The 19,012-nt window shown below is 44.1% G+C and overlaps 1 protein-coding gene across 7 annotated transcripts in view; it reads right to left on the bottom strand.

The window, feature by feature from the left end:
• BCL2L13 (BCL2 like 13) overlaps positions 1-19,012 on the bottom strand; it is a 169,043-nt gene that overhangs the window by 77,990 nt on the left and 72,041 nt on the right. For all 7 annotated transcript variants that reach the window (XM_033951700.1, XM_033951699.1, XM_033951698.1 and 4 more), the window contains 2 exons: positions 15,360-15,429; positions 5,846-5,989 (listed from right to left, as the gene is read on the bottom strand). In XM_033951700.1, the coding sequence (XP_033807591.1) occupies positions 5,846-5,989; positions 15,360-15,429 (214 nt within the window). The remainder of the gene's footprint in view (positions 1-5,845; positions 5,990-15,359; positions 15,430-19,012) is intronic.

Below are 19,012 nucleotides of genomic sequence, written 5' to 3'. Positions count from 1 at the left end.
CTGGAACGGGTAATAGTACTCGGATGTCGAAGAGATGCTGCAAAGTAGTGCAGACCTTTGACTCCTTTTCTTGCTGACCTGCTAGCAAATCTGGAGGCAGGCAAAAGAAAATTTTCTTGTGCCCCTCCTGAATGATGTCCCACATCTGAGGACATGCAAGTCCACTCTTAGTAAAACTTAGCTAGATGGCTCTCTAAAGAGTTGTTTAGGAGCCTTAGCTGCCCAGGATCCGAATGTCGAAGGAAGGCTGGAATTGGAAAAATTGGCACAGGACTATATCTCTGGGAATATCTCTGAAAGAGCCCAAGGATTTCTGATGAAAATAGCAGGAGGGATGAAAATGACTACCATCCCCTACCAAAGTCCAGCAAGACTTGTCCACAGGGAAAGAAGTAGGGTGGCAATCAGCCACACCGGTCAGAGGTCATCCAGACTTGTTCTCAAAAAGAAGCCTGCTGAAAGGAAGACTGCTGATCGTGGCCATGGAGGCAGCATTTCCAGCCCAATGACAGATTTAAAGAGGTCAGCATGAACACATCACACAAGAGATCAGAAAGGGCATTCGTCACAATCCACACCGTCCAGCACTAGCTGGGGACAAACATTCATTTTATTTATTTATTCATTCATTCAGTTTTCTATACCACTCTCCCAAGGGAGCTCAGAATGGTTTACATTAATTTATTCAGGTACTCAAGCATCCTGCGCAATCTCACGTGACAGGCACATGCCACAAAAGAGGCTGTTGCAAGAAGTCACTTCAAAAATGTATAAAAAAAAAAAAAAAAAAATCCACTGTGCGATCCTGGGAGTCCTTAAAACACAGTTACGTACCATAACAGATGTTTTCCAGGGACAGCAGGCAGATATTCTCACACATGGGTGACGTCACCGACGGAGCCCCAGTACAGACCACTTTAAAAGTGCCTCACCATTTTAAGACTTTAGAAAGTTTGCGATAGCCCGCAGGGCGTGTGTTTCCTCAGTTAAGATAAGCTAGCTAAGAACCAACAAGGGGAAATGGGTGGGTTGTGAGAATATCTGCCTGCTGTCCCTGGATAACACCTGTTACGGTAAGTAACTGACAAGCAAGCAGCATATTCTCACACATGGGTGACCTTCAAGCTGGCCAGAATGGGATGGTGGGAGAGTTGGCCTTCAAGAAAATAAATATTATCATACAAACTAGCCGAAGTGCCCATCCCGTCTGGAGAAAAAATTCCAAACAATAATGAGAGGGAAATGTGTGAACTGAGGACCAAGGGGCAGCTGTATAGAAATCCAGGAGAGAAGTAGATGCAAGGAAAACTACAGAAAATGCCCTAGCTCAGACTATATGGACTGCGACCTGACTCACCAGGTGCAGACCAGGTTGAGTAAAAACAGATAACCAACAGTGAGGAACTGGTTCCTCAGAAACAAAATGCCCCCAACTTGTTAGAATCAAATGAGACAAAGAGTTTGGGGAGAAGTCGTATAAGTGTTGGTCCTGGTGATGTAAAAAGCCAAGCACACTTAGACCAGAAAGGAGAGAAGGAGATGAAACTTCTCCTCTCCATTGGAAAGAAATTGTGGTTGCATGCGCAGAAGCAATGTATCAGAGAAAAAAATTGTGAAGGATAAATCTGCCTATAACACTTGAAACTCGCTGACCCTCATGACAGAAGTGAGCAAGGTAGGAAAAAAATCACTTTACAGGTGAAAAAACTGAAGAGGAACTGTGACTGTTGGCTGAAAAGTAGGCTTCACTAACCTGGAAAGAACCCCATGAATGTCCCAGATTATAGGTGAAAGTGTGATGCTTTCTCATGAATCTGAAGACCAATGGAGGAGCAGAGAGAGGTTGTCTCTCGATTGCATGGGATAAACTGAAACAAGCCATAAAAAGCTTTCCCTCCAGTAGTATGTGAAAAGGTTGAACAGTACTGGGAAAGATTCTAGGCGACAAAGGAGAAACTTCACATCATTCCAAATGACAAAGAAGTGGGATGTGGATGATGAAGGAGAAACCAGGAAGAAAAAAAACGAACTCACAGTTGGTTATGATAACAATATAGTGAGGTTGGTGTCCTGGAGACATCAAAATCTTGCAGATAATCTGAGAGAGATGTGATGCAGAAGAGGTCATAATGAAAAAAACCCAGCCGCCAGGTAAAATGATTGCAGGCTGAAACAGAGAAAATGTCCATGCTAGTGACAAAGCAGAGTAGACAAAAATGGCAGAGGTATTTGCTCCCTGGTGCTGAGAAAAAGAAGGGAGAAAAAAATGTTATTTGAGCAATCCAGAAGCTAAAAGAAGTATGGTGGCTAAGTGCTGTTGTAGATTGATCAAAAACGGCAAGAGGAAAAGAGAAAACGAAACACATAGAAAGAAACCTACTCTTTCAATCTATAAAAATGTCTGTCGTTCAGACAATGCAACGAGCATAGACTGAAGAAAAATGAGGACGGCTTAAAGTTGGTGCGAGTCACCAAAGAAGTCCACCCGTGAAGAGCCGCATTAAACTGAAAGTATGGAAAGCTGCAAAGCTAGGAGTCCATTGGTGAAGATGAATAAGTATGCTGAATTTGCCTGAGAGGGAATTCTGCTCCCTTGGAAAAACAGACAATTGGCAAGGTAATGAGGCAAGCAATTGTCCAAAGCCAAATTTGTTTTGAGCTTTTTGACATAGCTGGAGAGACCCTGAAACTCCACGTGTTTATGGAGTATAAGGGTAGTTGATTGCCAGGACTCAAGAAATGTTGAAAAAACATGAAGAGAAAAAAGGAACAACATAAGGTGATATGAAAAAATGCGCTCCTTGAAGGAGTAAAGTCCTTGGTTTAGAAGGACATCCAGATCCCAGATATCAGGGGATGAATTGTCATCAACCCTTGAAAAAGAGGAAAGTGCAAAAAAAAATAAAAAAAGACCTTCCAAGAGTACAGAGGAGGTCATACAGCATTTAAGCAACTGCTCAATAGAGGATGATATAAAAAGACACTGTTGCTAAAACGCAAGGGTATACTGAGAAGTATGAAGACAGAGTCTTGCTCATAGTGTTCCATGTCACATGGAATCATGTGGCCTGAGAAACTTTCAAGTGCCGTGCAGAAAATGTTCAAATTTGAAAAAGGTGCATACAGCGGCAAAGGAGAGCAAGTTCAGAAGAAGAAATGCTCTCAGTAGAGAAGAGGCCAAAGACTGAAAATTTCGGTAGAGTCACCGCCGAAACTGAAGTACAGTAGGCACAGTGGAGACTCTCGTGGAGATGCCACCGGTGTCAATGGCTCAGACCAGACCGGCACCGAGGGAGTCGATGTCGACACGGGCAAGAGTTGGGTCAGCACCAGTATCTGAAAATGCTCACCCAATATTTCCCTAAGCAAATTGTGTATCTTTTGCTTTATAGTAAGCACCGGTACCGCTGGCTTTTCAGACTAGATGGACATAGAGAGAGTTGGGGTTGACATGGATACAGTAAAAAAAAACAACCAAAAACCACCCACACCCAATTCCTCCCGTAGCAAGTTATCAATCTTTCGCTTAAGGGAGAGCACTGGTACCGCTAGTTTACTCTTCAGTACCATCGGTACCACATTCCGGTCCCATAAGGATGAGGTCGGGACCGGTTGAAAATCAGTATGGTGAAGCTGAGTCCCAGTTGCGAAGGAGAAACACTGGTATCGTTGACTGTTCATCGGTATCATCGTTGTCGCTGACCCATCCCATACAGATAAAGTCGATGTCGAGCCCCAGATCGGGACCGGTCACTTACGGGACTGCATCAAAGGTAGCATGAGTTGAACTTTAAGTGGAGCTCAAGCTTTTGAGACTGAAGGAAAACACATCGGTACTGTTTGCTTTTTCGCCAGTACAATCGGTGTCAAGCTCCGGTGATGATCAATGACGAGGCACTTCACAAAAGCAGGTGACATGTATGGGACATATACAAACACCGGTACCATTGGCATTATCACCGGTACTAACAGTACTGTGCTCCGGTCTCACGAGAATGAGGCCTATATCAAGCCACTCCTCAAGAGCAGGATAGGGCTCTTACAGGACTATTTCAAGGTCAGCATGACTTGACTCAATGCTTGTTTGACCCGAGTCCCAATGGAGGAAATGCTAACCCACTTACTCAAACAGCACAAGGTGACACTGGAGGCAGGTGGTACTGTTGGTGTCGATAAATGCGGTGTCGCCGAGATCGGCGTTTGAGTCGATACTGACATCAAGCAGTCTTTGCTGAAAAATTTGACGTCGCTGGATCCTTCAACGCTGAAACTTCGGCCCCACATATCCACTGCGGGGGAGTCAGAAAAACAGTGTCAGGATGACAAAGTCCGTTAATGAAGAAAAAATAAAGATCCTGGTCTTTTTTTCCTATAGGTTTTGGTTTTTTTTTTTTAGCAACAAATTTGAAGACGGTGCAGTCAGTGGCTTCAAAAGAACAAAAGAAGCTGGAACACAGTTTTGCTTGAAGAAACTCAGTCAACCGCTCGACATGGAGGGGAAACAACAGCCAAGGAAAATTTAAAAGTCAGAGGTTGAAGTGAACAAGTAGTCCCCACCGAGTCAAACGTGAAGACGAGCTAAATTTAAAATAGAGATTTCTTTATTAAAAAAAAAAAAAAAAGAAAAGAAAGCAACACTAACGAATAAAAGGAAAATACTAACTAAAAGTCAGAAAGTCGAGAGAGCGGGAAGGCAAGAAAGGTTTTCGATTGTTAAACTGCGTCGTCTTAGCTCCGCAGAAATGAAAAAAAGAGGCGACGCATACCCTGTGTCGGGTGGGAATGCACTTGCGCATGCGCGATGCGGGCTATCGCGAACTTTCTAAAGTCTTAAAGTAGCGATGCACTTTTAAAGTGGTCCATACCGGGGCTCTGTCGGTGATGTCACCCATGTGTGAGAATATGCTGCCTGCTTGTCCTGGGATAAACACAAAGATAAAAACAACAGACTGTGGATGTCCTGAAAGATGATTTTATTTGCTTTTCACAATAAAAATACAAATAAATATCTGAATTAGTAATGCACGTATGATTGTCCTGACAGACCCTACACGGTCCGTGTTTTGGCGAGACCGCCTTCCTCAAGGGTCCGTATGATGTAGGGTACAAAGATAAAAATATGAGCAAAACAATGGTACTGTACGTGTCTGAGCATAAAACCTAAAAATGGCTTGAAACAAGCAGAGTGGTGCGTAACATCGCAGTGAAAAACCACCACATTAAACTGAAATATGAAGTGAATGGACATGGTAATGTGCCATTGATTACTGTGGATCATTGGGTCTCCCTTTTTTGTTTTTTTGTGATAAACACTAATACTCCAACACCAGGGAGGTCCACACGCTGGGTATCCTGTGCCACAGCGGAATCCACCTTAGGGAGCTCAAAACTGTTTAACAGCAGAAGCCAACAGAGAAAGCCTGAAAGAGCACCCTGGGCATCCTATTGCCTGTAACCAGACCAAGAAGTTGTGGATGGTAGAAATAGGAAGCGATTTTTTTTTTTTTTTGCTCTTTCAGAACGAGGGCCACAATCCAGTCAGATTTTCAAAATTTCCCCAATGAATATGACATGAGATCTATTTGCATGCACTGCCTCCATTGTATGCAAATAGATCTCATGCATATTCATTGGGGAAATCCTGAAACCCCAACTGGATTGTGGCCCTCATTGCTCACCCCTGACCTAGCATATGGAATCCGGAAGGGACGAAACAGAATTCGTTGTCTTCCACAGTACTTCAAAGCCTGTGTAAACATCTCTTAACATAGCTGAACTTTCTTCTTTTTACCTTGGTACTGATTCAGTGATTCTTATGTTCTTAATTCAAACTTTTCCTTCTTACCCATCCACCTTGTTCAATAATGTAGTCCGCTGTTGTGTCCTCTAGGTATTTGACTCCGAACTGCAGTAGCCTACTCAGTGGCTGCTGACCACGAATCACCAACTCCATCAGCAACAAATGAAGCAAAATCAGAGGCACCAAAACCTTTGACAAAATAAGAGAGGCTCAGATTGAAATACATAAAGAGCACATCACTTTGTTATACAAATTAAGGCACTTCTGGATATATGAATAAAAAACCAAAGACAGGTCTTAGAGATATTTAGAGCATTGAGATTAAGCATCAAATTAATGCGTCTCAATGGCCACGAATTTGGTCTTGGAGAATGAGATGTACAGTGTCCGCATCTATGAGACAAACTTGGTTTTTCCTTTTACACAGAGCATTTTGGACCCTAGTTCAATTACAGAATAGAGAGTTGCGCGGGGACAGAAATCCCACCCATCCCCGCCAAAGTCCCACCCGTCCCCATGAGGAATCCCACCCATCCCCGCGAGGAATCCCTCCGTCCTCACCCGTCCCCGTGAGGAATCCCATCCGCCCCACCCATCCCCACGAGGAATCCCCTCCGCCCCACCCATCCCCGCGAGGAATTCCCTCCATGCTACTGAATTAAAGGCTCTGGTAGAAACCCATTTACAAATAAGCAAAAAGACTTTATTAATTTGAAAATATTAATTGGGAAGAATACATACTTTGTAAACGGGTTTCTACCAGAGCCTCTAATGTTTATAAATTTTTATAAACACAACTAATATACTACTTTATCCTAAAGCAAAAATCTCCCCCCTTCCAAATTGGTCTGGCACCCATCTTATTCCCTCCGCTTCCCCCACAGTCTGGCATCTCTGTCTTCTTCCCTGCCAGCGTCTTCTCCCCACTCTCTCTTCCCCATTTCCTTTCAGCATCCTTCTCCCCCCCATCTTCCCCATGTCCTGTCAGCTGTCTTCCCCATGTGCTTTCAGTGTCCTTCTCCCCCTTGTCTTCCCCATGTCCTTTAAGCGTCCTTCTCCCCCATGTTCTTTCAGCATCCTTCTCCCCCACCGTCTTCCCCATGTCCTTTCAGCGTCCTTCTCCACCCCTTTGTCTTCCCCATGTGCTTTCAGCGTCCTTCTCCACCCCTTTGTCTTCCCCATGTGCTTTCAGCGTCCTTCTCCCCCCCATCTTCCCCATGTCCTTTCAGAGTTCTTCTCCACCCCTTTGTCTTCCCCAGTGCTTTCAGCGTCCTTCTTCCCCCTCAGTTTTACCTTAAGCGCCTTTTCCTCTCCACTCCACCTTTCCTCCCTTTCTCCCTCCCTGCCCCTTACCTTTGTGGCGCTTACCCGCCCGACTGACAACAGAACAGGTCCAGTCCAACAAACCTCCCTGCCCTGTAGCCGCAAATCTAAATTACCTTCTTACAGCAGCTAGAGTATTGAAGCTGCTGTAAGAAAGTAATTTAGATTCGCGGCTACAGGGCAGGGAAGTTTGACGGACCGGGCCTGTTGTCGGTCGGTCGGGGGACCTGGCTGGCTGTGCTGCACCCGGGGCGGACCGCCCCCCCCCCCCGCCTTGTACCACTACCTTTTCCCTGCCTGCCCTGCCGCAGCACACAGCCGAACAGAAGTCTTCACGATGTCAGCGCCGACGTCTGAGGGAGGGAGGGCTTTGCTTAAGCCCTCCCTCCGACGTCAGCGCTGACATCAGGAAGACTTCCGTTAGGCTGTGTGCGGCAGGGCAGGTAGGGAGATGAGCCTCGCGGCTGAATACATCCAGCCCCGTAGGAACCCCGCGACCCTCGGAGGCGTCCCCACGGGATCCCGGCGACCCTAGGGGGTGTCCCCATGGGATCCCCGTGACCCGAAAGGGGAACCCGCGGGATCCCCGTGGGTCCCGCGGGATTCCCGTCGTCCCCGTGCAGCTCTCTATTACAAAAGTTAGATTCCTCTAAGTCAAATAGATGTTGGCACTGTCATCTAGAGGCTGGGACATTAGATCATTTATTATTCTAGTGTCCCTTTATTATGGCATTTTGGAAATCAATTTGGCCCTAAATTAATTGCTTACTGGAGAATCATGTGGCATTGTCCTATGATAAGATTTTATTCGGCATGTCAATGAGAGCAAAGAGCCAAATTTCATTAAAAAATAATATACTTTTAATGATAATGACAGGAGTTGCCATACAACAGATCACAAGTAATTGGAAAAAATTGGAATAGACTCAATTATAATTTCTGGTGGAATTCAGTATGTCACATTTACAAAATGGAAAGAACAATAGCTGTGCAAAAAGGGAATTTAATAAATGTAAAGAAATTTGGGGACCATTGACAAAATATTGCAATGAGTAGACATCAGTTTATATTATATTTACAATATTAAGATAGAAGGGTTGGGAGGGGGGAATTAAAATGTATTAAAAGATTAGATTATTAGGAAAGTTTATTGATGTGTTATATTGATTGAAATGCTTGATTGAATGGGAGGGAGGGATGGAATAAAATCTTCATCTATGAATATCATAAATGATAAATTTCAAGAGATGTATTTATTGATAAATGTTTATTATATATATTTGCTATAAGATGAAAATTGAATAAAGAATTTATAAAAAAGGCACTTCTGTATTAAGCAGTTCATCATTACTTAACATTCCTCAGTCAAATGGTAATCATTTTTTGATCAGAACAAGACAATTTGAGACTTCCAATTGAAAAGAGAAAAATCTCAGTTTAATTATGCATTAGAGATTTGCCAACCAGGTGATTGCTATGTAGATAGATCGCTCATAGTTACAACACACAGCTCTATTTTCAATAGTGAAAAAAAAAGATTTGTAAAATTATGACATTGATATGCAATGGAATTTATCTGGGTAGAATTTTTAGTGGCACTTACTCAAATAGTGCCACTGAGGGGAGAAGTTATAAAATGTGGGCTACCATTAAGAAATGTTATTTTACTGTTAACCCCAATTATTAGTAACCAAATCTCAGTGCATAAAATTAGACCTATGACAACAAAAAGCAAAGATACTTATCTGTAGCAGGAATTCCCCAAGGACAGGAGGTATATATTCTCACATGTGGGTGACGTCATCCAATGTAGCCTGGCTCGGACAGTGTCAAGCGTAGTATCACTTCAAATTTTAGAGACAGTGCCCCCCACCATACAAATGTGGGTGCTTTCTTACCCAACACTAGGGCATGGGACCATCAGTGCAATACAAAAGCTAGGAAGACAATGTAAAGGAGAGGAGGGAGGGTTGTGAGAATATATATCTACCATCTTTGGAGAACACTTGCTACAGGTAACTAAGTATCTTTGCTTTCTCCAAGGACAAGCAGGACAATATTCTCACATGTGGGATTCATTAAATTCCAGGCTCACTAATCTATAAATAAGGTCAACAATGAAGTGGAAGTAAGCCTGGAGAAAAAAAAAAGAGCTGAAGGGTAGAGTTGACGTTCAAGTACTAAAAAGATTTTCCACAACCGAATGTCCTCTTGCTGTGTGCAATTTTGGTGATTTATGATGAGAGCAAATGTTAAAGAAACCAGTACGTCTCGCAACTTGTAAATTGAATGTTGTTTATAAAATGTTAAATAAACAGTTACAAACTGGCTATCCAGCCTGGAAATTCGCCCCAAACAGTAATAAGCAGTGAAAGTCAATCCAGCCTTTTGTGATTGGTGATGACAAATGTCCACTTCATGGCATCGGACCTTGCAGGATTTTGCATATATCCCCACAGCCAATATCGCATCAAAATGGCAGCTCGAGAGATACAGCGGGCCTCAGTGTTAGGCCCAGTCACAGATACCAATGCAAAACTCTGCTACAACCCCTGGGATGGACCCGATGGAGGAAGTCTGAACAATTTTACAGGAGATTCAGGCAGATCAGGCAGGCAATGAGGGAAGAACTTACTACTTTGGCAGCAAATCTCAGGGGTGAGATTTTGGAGTTGGGCCAACGAGTAAACGATACTGAGGAGCGTGTGGATGAGCAACTAGCGGTGATGGATTTCCATACCAAAGAATTAATGACTCACCAAACGTATGTATTGGACAAACTTGAGGATCTCGAGAATAGGAGCCGTCGCTCCAAACAGCAGATACGGGGTGTGCTGGAACTTGCTGATTACACTAACTACACACGTGTGGGTCAAGATACTGCCAGCATGTTATTATCCGATCCTGCCTCCACTGTCTTCCCCCCCCTCCTCCCTGTCGGATCAACCGGCGAGGCCCCAGCTGATGACTTCTTGTCTCCCGAGGCCAAAGTGGCAGCGGGAACACAAGTTGGAGAGGCGGCTAAAAAGGCAATCTGCTAGAGAAAAGTCTTCAATGGAGGCCCCTCCCCAAGCGGGACAGTAGGCCTGTGTGACTGTTTTGGGTAGCCAAACTTATAGGTCATCTATATATTGCCAGAATGGAGGGGATCTGACTGAGATGCCATTGGGCCATCCTGTGTTCATGGCCTAACTATGAGGGTATATTATACCTGATTAATTCTGGTATGTTCTAGATCAAGGATCTCAAAGTCCCTCCTTGAGGGCCGCAATCCAGTTGGGTTTTCAGGATTTTCCCAATGAATATGCATTGAAAGCAGTGCATTCACAAAGATCTCATGCATATTCAGTGGGGAAATCCTGAAAACCCGACTGGATTTCGGCCCTCAAGGAGGGACTTTGAGACCCCTGTTCTAGATGGTTCTGCTATTGGGATTATGGTAGCAGGATGTTTGATATTAGCTGGGAGGAAGCTGGGCAAGTCTTCTTCCCCCCTGCTTGGAAGGTCCCCTTAGATGTGGGGTCCTTCCATTTTTGACTGGATATGGGCGGGAGCTGTTAGGGGAATAAGGGTGTGAGGGGGGGATGGGGTAGAGGAGTGGCAGTGTGTTCTTGTATGGAGAGTTGGGAAGGGCTCAACTGGAGCTTTTGGGGTGGGAAATGAGCTTAATTAGTTAGTTTTCTTTGTTAGATACCCCAGTACAAAGGTGTCTTGAAATTTCTGACCCTGAATGTCCGGAGCCTTATTGTAGCAACTAAGATCTCATTGTATAAAGAAATCCTCCGCCTTAAGGCCAATATAGTATTTATCCAGGAAACATATTTTTTGGTTAAACATGAATATCTTTTATGCCATGCTAAGTTCCCTGAGATTTATTTTACGTTCTATCGGTCTAATAAAAAAATGCAGGGGGATACTGTTTGCGGAGAGTATGTCAGTGTAGGTTCAAACAAGTAAATCGTGATCCAGAGGGTAGATATTTTCTACTAGTGGCCCAGCTTGGGGATTTGACTTAAACTTTAGTTATGGTAATATATATGCCCAAATGAGGGTCAGGAGGAGTTTTATCATCAGTTGGAGGGGAAGAGAGGGAAGCAGACGCTGAAGGGAAGTGGAGAGAGAGGGAGGAGCAGACGCTGGATAGAAGTGGGGAGGAGAAAGAGGGGAGCAGACGCTGAAGGGAAGTGGAGAGGGAGGGAGGAACAGATGCTGGATGGAAGTGGGGAGGGGCAAGAGAGGGGAACAGATGCTGAAGGGAAGTGAGGAGGGAAGTGGAGCAGATGCTTGATGGAAGGGGGAGGAGAGAGAGGGAGCAGACTAGAAGGAAGTGGGGAGGAGAGAAAGGAGAGCAGACGCTGGATGGGAGAGGATAGAGAGAGGGGGAACAGATACTGGAAGGAAGTGGAGAGGGGAGAGAACAAATACTGGATGGAAGGAGGGAAATAAAGAAAAAGGGCACTTGCTGGATTGGGGGAAGAGGATAGAGCTAGTGAGATACTGGAAGGGGTGAGGGAAAGAGGTGGCAAACTGAAGGTAGACACAATGAAAGGGAAACTGAGGACTGGAAAGAAAGAAAGTAGATAAGAAGTAGAAAACAAATTGAGAAGGAAGAGCAGAAAAGAAAAAGGGAGAGGAGAGAGATAACAGAGCATTGGGGGAGGGGGAGGAAGAGACAAATACCAGATCTGAAGGGAGACGAGGAGAATGATGCTAAAAACCACCTGGGGGGAGGAAGTGAGAGATGGAAGGGAAGAAGACAGATGTCAGACCATGGGGGAGAGCGGAGGGATGAAAATGGGTGCTAGACAGTTTCTGATAGAGGCATAGAAATAGAGCAGATGCCATATGGAAGAGGCAGAGAGAAGGCAGACAGTTGATGGAAGGAAGAGAATAACAAGAAGATAAGGAAAGCAGAAACCAGACTACAAAGGTAGAAAAAAATGTATTCCTTTTCTTTTGCTTTAGGATAAAGTAGCATTGTAGCTGTGTTGATAAACGTTTATAAACAACGCCCTGCCAGCTGAAGATCTCTTCCTCTAGTTCAGCAGCCAGAACTCTGATTTATAAAATGACAATTAAATACGTTAATAAAATAGGTTCAGTATAAAACTATTCGAGGCTTGTGTAAATGGGATCAGATCATTTGCAGAACAGGGTAAGAGCAGGGAATGAGCTCACGGGGATGGGTCAGGGGCAAGTTCCGAGCTTGCTGGGACAAGGACCAAGCTCACAGGGATGGGGCAGGGACAATTTTTTTTCCCCATGTTATTCTCTACCTGAACCCAGAAAACACAGTAGGCTGACCCTCCAGGTCCACCCAAAGGCTTGCCCTGCAGTGCTGAAGACTGGCATAGTGGCCTGTGTCCTTTCCCAGGCACAGAATCCCCAAGAATGGAGTCTCAGGGCACCAAAGCCTCAGAAAAACAAACTTTAAAAGCAAGAAAAGAAAAAAGCTAAGCAGGGCATATCAGAAACCCTGTGCACAGTTCGTGCACAGAGAAAATACTGAGATGTGGACTGGGGTTCCACCTCTACAGAGGAGGTGCTCAAGGCTGTAGGTGTCCTCTCTGCAAGCCAGTTCGCGGGAAGGGATAAATCACCACATGTACAGAATTCAAAGTAGATGCAATGGAAAACTTCATTTTGTGAATAATCCCAATGTCTCCCATAGGCTACAATAGTCTGCTTCAGCAGAAATTGTAGCTGGACTATGGAGAAGACTACTGCCTTAAACAAGAATGAAACTTCACTCCAAATGATTATTTCTTCATGCTGCCAGTCAAACCCTGAATAAGCCTGAGACTAGAGAATGACACAGAGACAAATTTTTCCTCATCCCCACAGGAACTCAATTTCCCCATCCCGTCCCCGCGAGTTTTTGTCGCTGTCCCTCTTCCCTGCCCTATTCCTGTAAGCTCTCGCTTCACTGCACAAGTGTCAGACACTTATGGATTTTAAAGTGTTTGAGGCTTGTGCAGATCAGGACAGAGCTTGCAAGAATGGGGCAGGAACAGAAAAAGAACTCACTAGGACAGGAGAGGAAAATGGGTTCCCATGGGGACGGGGAAAAATTTATCCCCATGTCATTCTCTATCTGAGTCCCCAGACCCCCACAGCTCTTCATGTGTCTTCAGGTGTGGGTAATACAGCCATCACCTGCTAAAGCCCTATGAACCGGCATAGGGCTACACAGCATGTACTCAAGTTCTGGTAAAACCCAAGAGTGGGTCTTGCTTCCAGGGGAATGGTCCCCCAAGCCACCAAAGTGTTATGGCAGGCTGGCCAGGCAGGTTTCCTGTAAAGAATTGCCCTCCCAGCTAAAGACTTCTGACCAGAGAGTCTGCGTCTTTCCCTCAGCAGAGCTGCCCTAGTCGAACTGGGAACCTCTAAAGCATTGCAAGCCTCACAAAATAAAAACTTGAAAATAAAAAATCTAAATCAAAGCAGATCAGAAAGACACCTTCCAACTCGCTTGTAGAAGGAAAAACTGAGGAGCTGGGGCACAGACCAGAGATGCAGGAGGCAGAACCAAGAGGAAAAAAAAAAAAAAGGTAGATGATGTCTTCTACAAACCCATGAGTAAAGGAGAATAACCCATTGGTTCAAGACTCGTATACCTTTTGCACTAGAATTCTGTGCATGAGATATCTGCATAAGCATAAAGGATATCCTGAAAATTCTTCTACCAAGTTCAAAAGTGACCTAATGACATGGCTTTTTTAAGGTTTGTGAAGAGTAACGTCAATAAAAAGCTCTCCACAGACAGAAAATGTTAAGCCACAGTGTCTTGAAAGGTTATAAGCTTGTGAATGCATTGTGTTTGTATAGCTCACTTGTTTTTCTCCCCTTTTCTTGCCTTGTTATGGTTCTGTTAATGTAGTTTGACCTTTGTGTTGTCAGATACTAATGTCTGCTCAGTGCTTATTGTTACTGTTCTGGTACTATAGTCTGACTTCTGTGTTGCAGGATATTATTTTCCACTTGGTTTTATGAGCATATGTCTCAATTCATTTTGTAAACCACTTTGATGTTTGCTTAACCACCTATTATACCAAAGCTAATAAAATATGCTTACACTAGTTCCTTGTATCACCAGGACAAAGAGCTGCTTAACCACCTATTATACCAAAGCTAATAAAATATGCTTACACTAGTTCCTTGTATCACCAGGACAAAGAGTTGCAGCCATTATTGTAGTGATTTCATAAAGGCGAGTCATTCTCCAAAAAAACACACATGCAAATGAGGTCGGCGGAGAGTAGCGAAGGTTCACTAAATTTTCATTTGTCCATCACCAGTGATGGCAATAGGCACATGCGCAGAATAAATGCACAAATTTAAAAAAAAAACCCCAACATAAATTGAAAATCAGCAGGAGGGATGCCCACTCCCTCCCACTGCCGAAGTCAAGCAACCCTTCCCCCCTCGGCAGCAGGAGAGATGTTCACTCCCTCCCGCTGCCAAGTAACAACCCCCCAGGCAGTGGGAGAGATGCCTATTCCCTCCCGTTGCCAAGCAACATCCCCCGATTCCCCTATGGCTGCGGGAGAGATGTTCACTCTCTCCTGTTGCCAAGCAACGCCAAGCAAGCCCTATAGGAGTGGACTTAAAACAACCTTGGCCAATCAGAGGAAAGACCCGCCTTTGAAGAGGCGGACCTGCTGGCAAGAGGGATTAGGCATCCCCCTCCGGCCAGCCATCGTAAACAAGGTAAGGGGGAGGGACGGAAGGCCGTCGGATGCACGGGGGTGGTGAGAGGGAATGAACATATCTCCCACTGCTGGTGGAGGGGGAATTGCTTTGTGGCAGGAGACAGCATCTCTGCCATGGGGTTGTTGCTTGGCGGTGGGAGTGCCGGGGGTGGCGGGGGGTTGCTCAATGGCAGCAAAATTTTCTGACAGGTCTGAGCTGTCAAGCCTTACTTTCTGATTAGTGGCTCAGGCAGTGACAGGAAAGTAAGGCAACAGCTCAGACCTGTCAGCAAATTTTGGCCACAAATGTGGCACAACAAGGTCATGGAATCACTTGGTGATTATAGAGAATTGCTCAGAGTGCTCATTTTAATATTAATGACCTCTTTGTACTAGAAAACTCAGAAAAGACCGTCTTATTAATCTGCCGCAAAATACATGCACACTAAATCGGCTGGAACAAGGCACATTTTAGTTTTGAGAATCTGCCTCAAAGTTGGAAACATAGCTGTAGAATACGGCAACAAATATTATTTAGGTGGTACCTTGATCCATCCACTGGTATAACTAGCGATTTCCAGTGTTTGCTTTCTGAACTCCTCATACGTAAGATCTCTGCAAAGTTAAACACACATGACAAATAATACTATGAAAAAAAAGTCTGAGTTCACACGCCACCAGCAGATAGAGTTACTAATCTGTACTATCACCACATTTGCATGTGCTAACATTGTTAATGAGCATTATCTTACCGTAAATGGGCCTAGTCACTAAGGTGCATTAACCTTATTAGAATGCACATGTTACTAACTAGCTATAAGCAAATAAAACAAATGCATAAAGGTCAATGTGATCACATGAAACAAACACCCAAAGTACTAGAAACATAGAAATATGATGGCAGATAAAGGTCAAATGGCCCATTCATTCTGACCATCCACTATCTCCTACTCTCCCCCTAGAGCAGGGATCTCAAAGTCCCTCTTTGAGGGCCGGAATCCAGTCGGGTTTTCAGGATTTCCCCAATGAATATGCATTGAAAGCAGTGCATGCACATAGATCTCATGCATAGTCATTGCAGAAATCCTGAAAACCCGACTGGATTCCGGCCCTCGGGGACCGGAGTTGCCCACCCCTGGCCTAGGGTGATATATATTGAGTATATACCAGGGATCTCAAAGTCCCTCCTTGAGGGCCGCAATCCAGTCGGGTTTTCAGGATTTCCCCAATGAATATGAATTGAAAGCAGTGCATGCACACAGATCTCATGCATAGTCATTGCGGAAATCCTGAAAACCCGACTGGATTCCGGCCCTCGAGGAGGGACTTTGAGACCCCTGCCTTAGAAATTCCATGTGCCTGTCCCATGCTTTCTTGAATTCAGATACAGTCTATCTCCACCACTTCTACAGGGAGACTATTCCATGCATCTACCACCCTTTCTGTAAAAAAGCATTTCCTTAGATTATGCCTGAGCCCATCACCTCTTAGCTTCATCTTATGCCCTTTAATAGCATGTTTTTGCTTTCTTTCCTAAATTTCTGATCTGAGGAAGAAGGGGTTACCTTCGAAAGCCAACATAAAAAAGGTATTTTTTTCCTCTCTGTTTTTGTTTTATTTCTACATATTACCTTGCCTAAATCAGAATCTAAGAGGTACAAATTAATTTATTCCAATGCACATTGAATAGTGATGCACTTTATATATGTTCCTCTCTCATGGCAGAGATTTTCCCAATATAAAAGCCTTGAATGACTCTCTGTCCTAGATGCTTGTGTGCTAACAGTAAAGGTCAATACTAAAGGCGATGTATTTATTTCTTCCATTTATGCGTCGCACATACCTATACAAGCTCTTGGCAACATTACAGAAGAAGGGGTTAGAAGAGGGTAGGGAGGACAATGGAGGGCAAGAAGATACAGGAGAAGAAGAGGATACAAGTTTTCAGTTTCTTCCGGAATTTGAATCTGATTTACAAGTCCAAAAGTGGCTCCTGGCCATTTAAATCACTTGTCTGGAGCTAACTGGTCATATTCAGTGGCACTTGACTGGATAGTGCTGCTGAAAATGCCTGGTTAGCACCTAAGGCGAAACCAGTTACTTTGTAGGTGTTCTGGGACATTTAGTTAAGTGCCAATATTCATCCCTTAAACCAGCTGAAATAACTGCATTAACATCATATAAAAGACAATCCTATCTTTATGCGGTACATCACAAACTGTTAAGTGCTAAATATCACCCTAAATGGACTATGTTTTAGCCAGCTGGATATGCCTGGAAAGAAACCTTTGGCAGTCAGCAAAAGGCTGATTGCAGCCGGTTGAATCTCTCTCATAAATTCTAAAGAAACTCAAATGTAGAAAATTAATAAAACGGAATAACAGGAACAATCCGAACTGTAATATTTAACTACAGAGGTCTAAGCAGCCTGCTGGAAAACCACAGTTACTTACCGTAACAGGTGCTATTCAGGAACAGTAGGCAGATATTCTCATCTCCCTCCCACCTCCCTGGTTGGCTTCTTAGCTTGTTTACGGAACTGAGGTACCACGAGCCGATGTCGGGCAGGAAGGCATTCGTGTATACACTGTGCGGACGTCTCAAAGCTTTGAAAGCTTAAAGTGACAGCATACTTTTAGAACTGTCAGTACCGAGCTCCGTGGATGAGATCACCCACATGTGAGAATATGCTGCCTGTATGTCCTAGGATAATACACATTTTATCTCATAACTAGTGTTTAAGCCCGTTACATTAACGGGTGCTAGAATATGTCTTGTCTTTTTTTCTTTCTGTCTCTCTCCCTACCCCTGTCTCTTTCTTCCATTCTTTCTGTCTCTCTCCCTCCCTGGCCCCCTTTGTCTGTCTGTATTTCTGTCTCTCTCCATGCCCCTGTCTCTTTCTTTCTCTCTCTCCCTCCCGCTGTATATCTTTCTTTCTTTCTTTCTCTCTCTCCCTCCCACTGTCTCTTTCTTTCTGTCTGTCTCTCTCCATGGCCCCTTTGTCTGTTTGTGTTTCTCTCTCCCTGCCCCTTTCTTCCTTTCTTTCTCTCTCTCTCTTTCTCTCTCTCCCTCATGCTGTCTGTCTCTTTCTTTGTCTGTCTCTCTCCCTGGCCCCCTTTATCTGTATGTCTTTCTCCCTGGCCCCCTTTCTCTGTTTGTGTTTCTCTCTCCTTGCCCCTTTCTTTCTGTCTCTCTCCCTCCCGCTGTCTGTCTTTCTTTCAGTCTGTCTCTCTCCATGGTCCCCTTTGTCTGTGTTTCTGTCTCTCTCCCTGCCCCTTTCTTCCTTTCTTTCTCTCTCTCCCTCCCACTGTCGGTTGGTCTGTCTTTCTTTCTGTCCGTCTCTCTCTCTCTCTCTCTGGCCCCCTGTCTTTCTTCTGTCTGTCTGTCTGCCTGGCCCCCTTTGTATGTCTGTCTTTCTCCCTGGCCACCTATCTGTCTTTCTTGCTTTCTGTCTGTCTCTCTCCATGACCCCCCCTGCCTGTCTGTCTTTCTTTCTGTCTCTCTCCCTGCCCGCTGTCTTTTGTTCTTGTCGCTGCTTGCCTGTCTTTCTGTCTCTCTCCGTTGTGCCTGTCTTTCTTTGTCTTTCTCCGTGGCCCCCTTCTGTCTGGCTGCTGCTACTGTGGTGGCCCAAGCTTGCCAACAAGTGACAACCTGCAACCCTTTGAACAGAAAAGATTAAAACTGAGAAAGCATGTCATGTTGAGGTATGGGAGGGAGACACAAAGATTATATATTATGTTAATCAGGTTTTCTATTCCACCTTTACCTATTATGAACATATTAAAGGGGTGAAGATCTTTATCCATTAGACTTTGTTGATTATGGCTTTTATTTGTCTTTTTAATTTTTTCTAAGTTTTCTTATTCAAGTTAATTTTTTATGTATATTATGAGGATTACATTTTTTAAAGTCCATTGTCTAAACAGTTTTTTTTCCTTTTAAAAGCTCTCCAAAATTTTAACTTGCAAGTTGGAAAAAAGTTGAACTAAAGGATGATGTGATGTGATGCGATGTAATATGGTATTTAGTCCGCCAACTCTCAACAAATAGATTCAAAGCAGATTAACAATTAGAACTGATGTACAGAAATCTTTCATCAGCTTCTGAAATAAGTAAGTCTTCAATCTTTTCCAGAAAGATAGATTTGTAAGTTCAGTCCTTATTGCAGTTGGTAAAGAAGACCAAAATTTAACTGCCT

This window comes from Geotrypetes seraphini, chromosome 7, assembly GCF_902459505.1.
Source record: "Geotrypetes seraphini chromosome 7, aGeoSer1.1, whole genome shotgun sequence".
NCBI lineage: Eukaryota > Metazoa > Chordata > Amphibia > Gymnophiona > Dermophiidae > Geotrypetes > Geotrypetes seraphini.
This window is presented reverse-complemented; position numbering and strand designations above follow the sequence as displayed.